This window comes from Onychostoma macrolepis, chromosome 25 (genome assembly GCF_012432095.1).
Source record: "Onychostoma macrolepis isolate SWU-2019 chromosome 25, ASM1243209v1, whole genome shotgun sequence".
Lineage (NCBI taxonomy): Eukaryota > Metazoa > Chordata > Actinopteri > Cypriniformes > Cyprinidae > Onychostoma > Onychostoma macrolepis.
Window position 1 is genome coordinate 17,183,458 of NC_081179.1, and position 12,039 is coordinate 17,195,496.

Consider the following 12,039-nt stretch of genomic DNA (forward strand, 5'->3'; position numbering starts at 1 on the left):
GGTGGAGAGAGCGCTGGACATTCACTCCCCCCACCTACAATTCCTGCCGGCCTGAGACTCGAACTCGCAACCTTTTGGATTACGAGTCCGACTCTCTAACCATTAGGCCACGACTTCCCCCGTATTAGTATAATTAGGGGTGTAACGGTACACGTATTCGTACCGAAAAGTACGCATGTGTACCGAACAAATCATTACATTTTTTTTTCAGGAAATTCAAACAATAAATGCCGTTTTGGTGCTCTTTGATGAGGCGTGACACATCGCTGTATAAACACCTCAGTTCTGACAGCAGAGCGAGTGAGCGCGATCATCCCTTCATCTTTACTACTAGTTTTAATGTGAAATAAACATGAATTAACATCTTGCGCCTCATGTAATCGCTCAATCAGTGTTTCACTCTTGGAAAGATGTGATTAAAACGGCTTGTAAACAAAATGTAACGTAGCATTTCATTTACCTCAGCAAGTCATCAGTGTCCACAGCTCGTTAGTTCACCAGAGAAATGAAGTCTAGAGAAGAGCATTTTGCGAAATATTAGACTATACTGTATACTCATTATATTTTACTTTACCTGTTAGTGATGTCTTAATTATGTAATGTAGGCTATATTTAAATAAATCTTTTATGAAACAAGTTATGACAGCCACTGTGTAAATTAATAGGCTATATTTCGACAACAAATAGAAATTGTATAATTTACAAGTTAATTTAAAAACTACATTGAGTGCAATTTACATGTTTGCATATAATTTGTTTAATTTGAGTGTTGATTGTTAAAAATAAATAGTAATTAAATTTCAGTTTGGGCTCTGTTGTTAATTGTAACCTTATAGTAGGCCTAATGTAAAAGAGCTCCCTATAATTTAGAGCAGAGGTAGAGGTAGATTTAAAGAAAATTTTAATTCTGATCAAATTTATTTAAAGAAAGATCAGTTTGTTCAGTAAAACATTGTTTAATTTAAAAAATAAATAAGTCAAAACTGAGGTACGTACCGAACTGTCATGTTTGTGTTCAGAAACGTGCTGGTATAAACCCAACACAAGCATTGACTCGAGCGGCCGCGATCAGCTCCAGTTCCCGCGTCTGAGCCGTGAGTGAACGCGATCATTCCTTCCTCTGTACTATTAGTTTTAACGCGAATAAACATGACTGAATGTCTCATGCCTCATGTAAATGCTCAATCAGTATTTCAACCGCAGAAAGACATCAACAAAACAGTGTGGAAATAAAATGTCACACAGCATTTCATGTGTCCACAGCTCGTTAGTTCACTAGAGAAATGAAGTCTAGAGAGGAGCATTTCACGAAATATTACACCATATACTCAATATATTTTACTAAACCTGTTAGTCTTAATTAAAATGTGTTTAAATTAATCTGTTATGAAACATGCTATGACAGCCAGTGTGTAATTTAATATATTTTAACAAATAGAAATTTTATTATTTATAAGTTAATTTAAAAACTGCTTTATGTGCAATTTACATGTTTGCATGCATTTTTTTTTTTTTTTTTTTTTTTTAGTTGAGTGTTGATGATCTATTTAAAAATAAATTAAGTAATTAAATTTAAGTTTGGGTTAAGCTGTTAGGCCTAGTTGTAACCTTATAATGTAAAAGGGCTCCCTATAGTTTGATAGATTTGTATCACTAAGAAAATTGAAACTATAACTGAATGTATTTAAAGAAAGAGCAACTTGTTCAGTAAACCACTGTTTATTTAAAAAAAAAAAAAAAAGTTTAGTATTTCTGCCTGCTGTACCGAAATCGCATCAAACGTGACGTTAAAACCGAGGTACGCATCGAACCATCATATTTGTGCACCTTTACACCCCTAATATATATATATATGTATATATATATATATATATATATATATATATATATATATATATATATATATATATATATATATATATATATATATATATATATATAAATTTCAAATACATTTATAATTCATAAAAATATAAAATTAATTCATTTAAATTCCTCTTTTATTAAAATCTTTCTTCTTTTTTTGTAAAATGCAAAAGAAGAATGCTGTAGAATGTTTTCTGATCAAAGTCATCTCTATCTGGCACTCGTATGTAAATGTGTCACAGATACTACAGCTGCCTCTGTATCTCATTATTAGACTGAATTGGCACAACATCTCCATTTATCAGCTCTGGATGCACGCAATCTTTCATTATACTGTCATGACTCACGGTGGAAGACAATGGCAGCCAATTGAATATCTACACTCTGATCATTTTCTGCGGGAATGATCGCAGCGCCGTGCACATGAACCACGCAAAGATGGTAATTTGTATTAGGACTGAATCCAGCGTTACATCACTGTTATTCGGGTCTCTTTACATCACAGATGGATGAAGGAACACCGCCGGAGCCTGACGGCACTTTTGTGGATTACCAGACCACCATGGTGAAGTTTTCAAAAGCCATCGCCATTACTGCACAGGAAATGGTGAGGATGCTCACTCAAAATGCTTCAACATCTTCTCACATCTTTAGTCACTGTATCACAGCTTTTGATTCTGTTATGTGACCCTAGATGACAAAGTCAGTGACATGTCCGGAGGAGCTGGGTGGACTGGCGTCTCAGGTGACGGTGGATTACAGCCAGCTGGCACAACAAGGCCGTCTGGCAGCTGCCACTGCTGAGCCAGAGGAGGTGAGGATCAGTGCAGCAAGTGTGTCTCTACCCCCACCAGAGCAGTGATCTGAGAAATGCACATTTACAGACACGCTAATGGACACGCAGATGGCCTAAACCTCACATAAACTCCAGACTCCAAACAGATCACTTAAAACTGAAACTGAATTTTCTTCTGTCAAACATAAAAACAGGCCTTTGGAAGTCCAGAATGCTCTTTACCATACAATGAAACAATGAACTATTGAACTTTAACCCCCTAAAATGTCATAAATTTAGTTTATATGACTTGTGCACAATATTATTATTACATAGCCCTGCATTTTGCAGAAAAAGCATAATATTACCTAATTTGATGATACGGAGTTCAGAAATATCAATAAAAACTTTCATTCACATAGTTTTTTCACAAAAAGAATGTAGGATTTTTCATGTATCAGATTTAATGCACTAATCAAAATCAAAAAGCAGTCAAAAGGTTCCATTTTAATGGAAAAAAGGAAGTACTCAAAACGTATAATTTAACTGACAATCTGCAAAGGAGTGGGAAAAGTAGAAATCGGGCATAAAATGAGCATAAATAATGACTTCAGAATCATTTGTACATGGGAAAATCTGCTGAGAATTGAACAAATACAAATACCTGGCTCAGAGGAAGATATGAATCATGTCTTTGTGGCAGTTTTTCTGGTGATTAAGGGATAATACAAGACTTCAATAAAAAAAAATTAAAAAAAAGACTTCTTCACCCTACAAGTGGTTGTTGAAAGCCAACAAAATGCATCATATTCTGTGAACAATTGTGACATGCTAGAGCAAAACAGGCACTATTTTTGGAATCAGCGCCTTGAAATGATCAAGAAACAAGTGTTTGATTTCATTCAGTGAATAGGATGCAGGGTAGCATTATTATTAGTGCTGTCAAACAATTAATCGCGATTAATCGCATCCAAAATAAAAGTTTTTGATTACATAATATATGTGTGTGTATACTGTGTATATTTATTATGTATATATAAATACACACACATGCATGTATATGTTTAAGAAAAATGTTATGTTTATATATTAATAATATTAATATTAATTTATATACAAACACTGTATGTGTGTGTATTTATATATAAATAATAAACATACACAGTACACACACATATTATGTAAACAAAATATTTAATTTTGGATGTGATTAATCGCAATTAATCATTTGACAGCACTGATTATTATTAGTATTAGTATTATTAATAATATATAGGAAAATAAGTGTAGAAAAACTAAAAGGAAATAAATAAAATGTTGTTTGATCAAAACAGTAAAAAAATTGTTTATATACTTTTGTTATAACAGAAAATGAATATAAAAAACTTTCAAACCGTCTTATTGGCACTTGTGCACTGTATTCCAATCTTCTGAAGCCATTCGATAGATTTGTGTGAGAAATAGATAAATCCACTGTATGCTATTCACTGTAAACTTCATCATTATTCACTCTCAAATCTCATCCACAATAGTGTATCATAAGCATTTAAACATAATAAAAATAAACTCATTCACACCACCTTATTTAGTGATTTAGTGCAAACACATGCAACTTGGTCAGTGTCGTATAGCAAACCTTATACTTCCATTTTGCATCGTGTTAAGCCTGTGAACAAAGGTGTGAACACCAGCCGACACATTTCACACCTTTGCTCTCTCCACATTTGAAAAAAGGAAGCCGACACGTGGACGCGGTAGTCACCAGCTCTCTTCACTAGCATTTTTACATAAGCGGCTGTTACCGTTACCATAGCAACCGTGCACCCCCACAAGCCTTAAAAGCCCGTTGTGATATTCATAATGAAGAGCCGCCCACCCATGGATCTGTGTGTCAGGTAATGAACATACAGTGCTGTCGGGCCCCCTCAAAGGCCGTCACAATCACTTCTTAATTATTGGATAGAGCTTTGTTGAACGGAGGCAGTGGCTTTTAGAGCAGTCGCAGAGCACGAATACATTCAGATTTAGACCCAGATTCAGGCTGACTTGGATGCCAACTCTTTCTTAGACTTAATATCATGGCTGTATTTCCAGGTGGGATCTCAGATCAAGACTCGGGTGCAGGAGTTGGGTCATGGCTGCATCTATCTGGTCCAAAAGGCCGGAGCCCTGCAGATGAGCCCGACGGACAGTTTCACCAAGAGAGAGCTGATCGAATACGCCCGGGCTGTCACAGAGAAGGTAGGCTCACTCGGGATTGTGGGAGGCCGTTTCTTCTGTGTAGTTTGCTGCGTTACTTTGTTTTGTTTCTATTAACTTTTTATCACGGTATTAGAAAATCATTTTGTTTTTAAGCCTCTTCTGACTACACTTTTAAAATACTGCTGGTTTATTTAGAGGTATGTTGCAGTTGCTAAGGCTCATATTCACATTGTAAACAAAAAATGGTTGAAAATTATATTAAAACTTATATTGAGACCAGAATATCATACGGACAACACCTTAGAAATAACAACACCCTGCCAACTACCTACGACACTCTAGCAACACTTTGGAAACCACCAAAAACACCCTAAAAAATAGCATAGCAACACCCTATTGATTACTGACGACACCTTAGTAATAGCATAGAAACACTTATGCTACCACACACAACGCCCTAGCAATAACATAGCAACATCTTGTCAACTACCCGCAACACACTGGCAACCACCAAAAACACCCAGAAAATAGTATAGCAACACCCTATTGATTACTGACGACACCATAGTAATAGCATAGATAAACATGCAACCACCCTCAACACTCTAGCAACACACTGGCAACCACCAACAGCACTCTAAAAAATAGCATAGCAACACCCTATCGATTACTGACGACACTTTAGTAATAGCATAACATAGCAACACCCTGTCGACTACCAAACCCTAGCAACACACTGACAACCACCAACAACACCCTAAAAAATAGCATAGCAAACACCCCTGTTGTGGAGTGTCACATCAGCCTTCCAATCACATAGCAACACCCTGTCGACTACCCATAACATCCTAGCAACCTCATAGCAACACCATTGCAACCACATATAATGCCCTAGAAACCACATAGTAATGTCATTGATACCCACTACAACATCTTAGCAATCACATACTTTCAACAATCCACAACACCCTAGCAACCACAAAGCCAAAATACTTTAGTATAGCAACACCTGTGCAACCACCCACAACACTCTAGCAATCATATAACAGCACTCCTCCAGCTAAATTTGCTACATCATATCAACCACATAACAACAGCCATAGAACCACCAGTAACACTAGAAACTGCATAGCAACGCCCTGGCAAACACTCACTCTCAGACAGGCAAAATGAGAGTCGCCGGCTTATTTTCAGTGACTGCACTTTTCATTCTTTGTGTTCCAGCTGTTTTTCTACTATTGTTGGAATGAATGCCGGAAGCCCCGGTTGAGACTGTATACAGTAAATGACATTCGTCAGTGTGTCATATTGTCTTTGATTACATCTCAGTAGCTGGAGTTGATCTGTCCCGCTGTGGTGGCGCTGTGACCCCTCGCTGCTTTAAATGAGCTCTGTTAAATGTGTCCACGTCCCCCACTGGTCCCATTCAGTTCAAACCTCAGCTCTGCCTGCAGTCATTTCTGTATTAAACGTGAATAGGGATGCATTTGAATGCCTCCTTATGGCCTCTCTCTCTCTCTCGCTCTTTCTCTAGAAGAAATACATATTTGTATTGTATTGTAATTGTAAATAAGTTTTCAAAAGGATATTTCATATAATTACATAATTTAAATAGTTTAATGAATAATAATATTTATAAATAATAATTTTGGGACATTTTATATATAATAATTACATAATTTAAATAGTAATTAGAAATACATAATATATTATGTATTTCTAATTAAATTATTTAAATTATGTAATTATATGTTAAACAAAATATAAACCTTTTATTATTGTTGTTTTTGCTTATCAGTATAATTAATTAAAACTATTACTGTTTATAAATATATATATTTCTAATTAAACTATTTAAATTATATAATTATAATATAATATACAAAACGTTCTTGAATTAGTGCTATTATTAATATTGTTATTAATATTATTAAATAGTATATTATGTTATCTATTTATATAATCTATTTATTTAAATTATGTAATTATATTACATAATTATATTATTATTATTATTTGTGCAAATAAAACTGTCATTTTAATGTAAATACACTTAATGCATTGAATCACTGAATCAAGTTCATTTTGTTATTAACGCCCAAGAAGAGTGCTACAGGCTTGGAAACCCGTCCCAGCTCTGCCTATGGAGTTTATAATGAAGTGTGATTCACTCTCTCCTGCAGGTGTCCATGGTGTTATCAGCCCTGCAGGCTGGTAATAAAGGAACTCAGGCCTGCATAACTGCAGCCAGTTCTGTCTCCGGCATCATTGCTGATCTGGACACAACCATCATGTTCGCCTCTGCCGGCACACTTAACGCAGAGAACGAAGAGTCTTTCGCAGACCACAGGTAAGACCTAGTAGAACATAACAGTTTCAGCATCACATACATAAAATTTCAAAGGTTTGTTTTATTAATGTCAGCATAATCTTGGGTGTCTCATTGAGTTATCTGAAGCGTATTTGTTTCTGCACACTTTAGAGAGAACATATTGAAAACTGCTAAAGCTTTAGTTGAGGACACCAAGCTGCTTGTGTCTGGTGCTGCATCGAGCCAGGACAAACTAGCCCAGGCGGCCCAGTCCTCTGCCAAGACCATCACACAGCTCACTGACGTGGTCAAACTGGGCGCTACGAGCATGGGCTCAGAGGACCCCGAAACACAGGTGCCTGTTTCGCTGTTAAAATCTGTCATAGGATTTTCACCACACCAAAATTTCAGCCATTACCCAATGCCCAGTGTGTTCTAATTCTGTCTGCTCCTGTATTTTTATCCTGGACTATATTTATCCTTTTTCACACCCTGATTGAGTGTAATGAGAATATCATTAGCTTTCCTCTCAAATGTCTCGACGTTTGGGTGCAGACACTCTCTGACTCACTCGAACAGCCAGTGGCATGTATCACGACACATCTCTGGCCAAAATCTAAATTACCAGTTGAGGATTAATAAATCATAATGTATTGTATGGTATTATAAAGGTGGTTCCGATAAAGAACTGCACCCCTGGAGGAGTGCATTGCATTGTGGGAGTGGATAAAACCAGTGGCATATCATGACTAAAAGTGTGATAAAGTCTTCTCTCTATCTCTTTCAGGTTGTACTGATAAATGCAGTCAGAGACGTCGCTAAAGCTTTGGCTGAGCTGATTAGTGCCACTAAATGTGCTGCGGGCAAGGCAGCAGACGATCCGTCCATGTATCAGCTGAAAAGTGCCGCCAAGGTATGTTTGGTTGAAGAATGTTGTGTGTGTGTCTGTAAGTTCCTGTTTGTAAGAAAGGCATTATGTGTCTTAGTGAGGATCATATCTTATTCTGATGACTATCACTGTGTGTGTGTGTGTGTGTGTGTGTGTGTGTGTGTGTGTGTATGTGTGTATGCCTGTCTAACAGCTGGCCCTGTCTCTCATTTTCTTGGCTGGGTCCTGTCTTCACTCGCTGTCATCTTGGTGTGTGGCCACAAATCAAACCTTATCTTACAGTGATCATAGTGTGTATGTGAGTGACTCAATGGCCACGCAGCAGGGTACTGAACCAAGCTGTGTGTGTGTATACAGCATAAGGACTGCTTCCTTCCCTTCCTCGCTTCCTTTTTCTGTCTTCTCTCCAATGCCATGTATGATTTGCTACATGGCAATACGTATTAATTTTGTAAACCTAATTAAAAGAAAATTAAAACAGCACTCGCTTCTGCAGTTATTCTGTGGATCAGTGCACACAGTTTATCATGTGAAGTGAATAGAACTATCTCCAGGCTTGTTTAAACAGAAATTGATGTGTACCACACATATTTTGAAGCATTCTATAATCCCTTAATCATTCACCTGGTGCTGTTAAACCTCTAGGATTAACTTCCACATACATGCAACATGATATGTTTTATTTAGCATACTTAAATAATGAGGTGTTATGCAGTTGTGACCTTGATGGAAAGGTTTTTTACATTCCTAGAACATATGGTGACTTCAGATCCTCTGGGATTTTGCTTCAGACATTGTATGCGCGTGTTTCTTCAGTGTGTGTTGAATGTAGTGGTGGTGTCCCTCAGGGCTTTGTCTTAGGCCCCCTTTTATTTTCTTAGGTTTCTTCCTTTTTCCTTTTGTGTTTAAAACTTAGCCTAAAGCAAGATTTAGAATCCATTACAGAGCTCAGCTGTGGTCCATTAAAAGGTCCTGTTTGATCACCTGACTGTATTCTAATGTTTTGATGTATGATTTAGATTTGAATTTTTTACCTTAAAAAGAACATTATCTGGTTGACCTTGTCTGATATTTCACTGAGCTGTTCGATACAGCTGTTTTTGTCATAGCATTGCATCTGACCTTATTTCAGTATCTCAGGTGAAAAACTGGCCACAAAACTGTTGACATTCTCTAGTTTAGCTCACTTAAGGTGTGATACATAAAGCAGAAAAAAGAGTTCCAAGCCACTCTGAGACTTTGACTTCCCTATGCTCTACAGGTGATGGTGACGAACGTGACCTCTCTGCTGAAAACTGTGAAAGCGGTGGAAGATGAGGCCACTCGCGGGACGAGGGCTCTTGAAGCAACTATTGAGTGCATCAAACAGGAACTCACTGTACGGAACATTCTTTGTGTGAATATTGAAATATTCCAAGAGATAATGTGCTTTCCACACTTAAATAGTAGTTCTTCAAAAGGGAACGTACAGTCATTATTTTCTCACCCTCATGCTGTTCCAAACCTGTATGACTTTCTTCTATGGGACACAAAAGAAGATATTTTGAAAGTCAATGGGATCTAAACAACATTGTATGGACAAAACAAAACACTGAGACATTTGTCGAATTATCATCTTCTATTCCTTTAAGCACTTGGGACTAGTTAGTACGTCATGCTCATTTTGATCCTAATTAAGATGCTAATACAATCAACTTGTATTACAATCTGGCTGTGAATTAGTACCAATTAAGTCCAGCCTAATTAATTTTAGCCCAGACAGAGGTAAAAACCCATCCATCTGTGATATGAACTGGTAATACAGAGTAATACACCATGCGAGCGTTTGCCTGTTCTCCACCTGCTCCTCGTTCTCCTTCTCCCACGGGAATCCCTACTCCACTTATCAGAGGCCGTGTGACAGATTGAGATAGTGGTACAGGAAGGCAAGAGATTTATCTTTTGGTTTAATGCTCCTGTTATCAGATGCCCATCAGGACTTTAGGAAATCCTGATGGCATTAGTGTATTAGTGCACAGAAAATCGTCCGTGGTCATGTGACCAATGCTGTAGATGTTATTTCTGTTATGTATTAAATATTTATTAATTTCCCTGACTGTTGCATCATCTGCTTTCCAGGTTTTCCAGTCCAAGGACGTTCCGGAGAAATCTACCACCCCGGAAGAGTTCATCCGCATGACCAAGGGCATCACCGTTGCGACGGCCAAAGCAGTGGCAGCAGGCAACTCTGCTCAGCAGGAGGACGTGATATCCACTGCCAACCTGAGCCGCAAAGCCATCTCCGACATGCTGACCACCTGCAAGGTGCTTATCCACCATCACACAGACATATGCCCACTCACACAAACACAATCTCAACATATGCTGAAACAACTGTAAGGTGGAAATCCACAAACACTTGAATACCATCAAAATGTGTTTATATACACTCTCCATGTGCAATGAATGCAGTTTGCTCTATTTCTCAATGTCATTTGGCACTAACCTACTTTTGACTCCTAAATTACGCCCTCTAGTGTCTTCATGATGTAATGCAGTTCCTTCATTCCACAGATTCATATAAAGCTAGAGATTTTTCCCTCAAAATCACAAAAATCTGCAGATTCCATCTGGAGCTAATCATCACGTACCATACATTTGTGTTTGTGTCTTGCAGCAAGCCGCGTACCACCCAGAAGTGGGCGAGGATGTAAGGAATAAAGCTCTGCTCTACGGCATTGAGTGCACCACAGGATACATCGACTTGCTTGAACATGTCCTGCTCGTGAGTGGGCGCGACATCAGCTTTTACAGGATGTGTTTGTGCTTGGGTTTCTTTGATTAACCTTGTGTGTTTACTCCACGCAGGTCCTGCAGAAACCCACAGCCGAACAGAAACAGCAGTTGGCCGTGCTGTCCAAGAAAGTGGCGGGCTCAGTCACAGAGCTCATCCAGACTGCTGAAGCCATGAAGGGTGAGCATAAATGGGTGGGGGTGGGGGGGGGAGGTTATCGGAGAAATATAACATTATGAAACTTGTTCACCAAAGGATCCTCTGCAGTGAATGGGTGCCGTCAGAATGAGAGTCCAAACAGCAGATAAAAACATCACAGTAATCATCACAAGTAATCGTCTTGTGAAGCGAAAAGCTGCATGTTTGTAATAAATCCATCATTAAAATGTTTTCGCTTCCAGCTAAAATATGAGTCCTCTATCCATAATATTGTGGAAAAAGTCATCTCGTCTGAATCAGGAGAGAAATATGCACACTATTTGCAAGTAAAAACTGACCAAAAGAGCTCTAAACAAATATCTTGATATATTGGATTTTGATGTGAGGGCAATAGGGGATGGATGTTTTGACTGGGATGAATTATTCCTCTAAATATAATTTTATTAACGCTATAATTGTCCCCCAAAAAAATCAATATTGCCTTTTTTTAATATATATATATTGAAAAAAATCAAACACATTTAATTTAATTTTGCTAATGACGGGTTTTCATATTCTGCTGAGCTTTCTGCAAGCACAGATCTCTTGCGGGCCTGGTAATGGTATATATGAGTTTGAGAGGTAATGGGGAAAATCGCAGGTCAATTGAGCTGAATTTGTGCAGGTTTAATAGAGCCATTGGGCTGATGGTGCTCTCTTGCTCTTTTCTATAACACTACTTTGTTGTTTTTTTCCTTTTCTGCCACAGATGGAGGTGAGTATGATACAGTGTTGTTTTTCTCCAATATCAGGCCACACACATACAGACGGACTTGAGTAACTGACCAGCATGGACACACACACTCATACAATGAGTTATAGTGGGAGAGAAAAGAGAAGAAGGGATAGAATTGAATTCCCTCAGGTTTAACATAATCCTCAAACACATTCTCACCATCTGTTTTCACAAGCTGTTTGAACAAAACAGACGTCTTTTAGTGCCTCTTGAATGTCGGTAAAGAAGAATGTATTGCAAAGCACATTTGCTCCATAAATGGCTAATAATGTAAAGATGTGCATGTTCA

General features: G+C 37.8%; 1 protein-coding gene across 2 annotated transcripts in view; it reads left to right on the forward strand.

The window, feature by feature from the left end:
- tln2b (talin 2b) overlaps window positions 1-12,039 on the forward strand; it is a 183,966-nt gene that overhangs the window by 159,673 nt on the left and 12,254 nt on the right. Inside the window, exons 42-52 of one of the 2 annotated variants that reach the window (XM_058766837.1) lie at window positions 2,372-2,473; window positions 2,561-2,680; window positions 4,736-4,882; window positions 7,027-7,193; window positions 7,326-7,509; window positions 7,942-8,067; window positions 9,305-9,421; window positions 10,162-10,347; window positions 10,700-10,807; window positions 10,891-10,996; window positions 11,724-12,039. The exon at window positions 11,724-12,039 is cut by the window's right edge and continues 654 nt beyond it. In XM_058766837.1, coding sequence (XP_058622820.1) covers window positions 2,372-2,473; window positions 2,561-2,680; window positions 4,736-4,882; window positions 7,027-7,193; window positions 7,326-7,509; window positions 7,942-8,067; window positions 9,305-9,421; window positions 10,162-10,347; window positions 10,700-10,807; window positions 10,891-10,996; window positions 11,724-11,791 — 1,431 coding nt within the window. In that variant the 3' untranslated portion in view covers window positions 11,792-12,039. The remainder of the gene's footprint in view (window positions 1-2,371; window positions 2,474-2,560; window positions 2,681-4,735; window positions 4,883-7,026; window positions 7,194-7,325; window positions 7,510-7,941; window positions 8,068-9,304; window positions 9,422-10,161; window positions 10,348-10,699; window positions 10,808-10,890; window positions 10,997-11,723) is intronic. The other variant, XM_058766836.1, reaches the window with a different exon arrangement.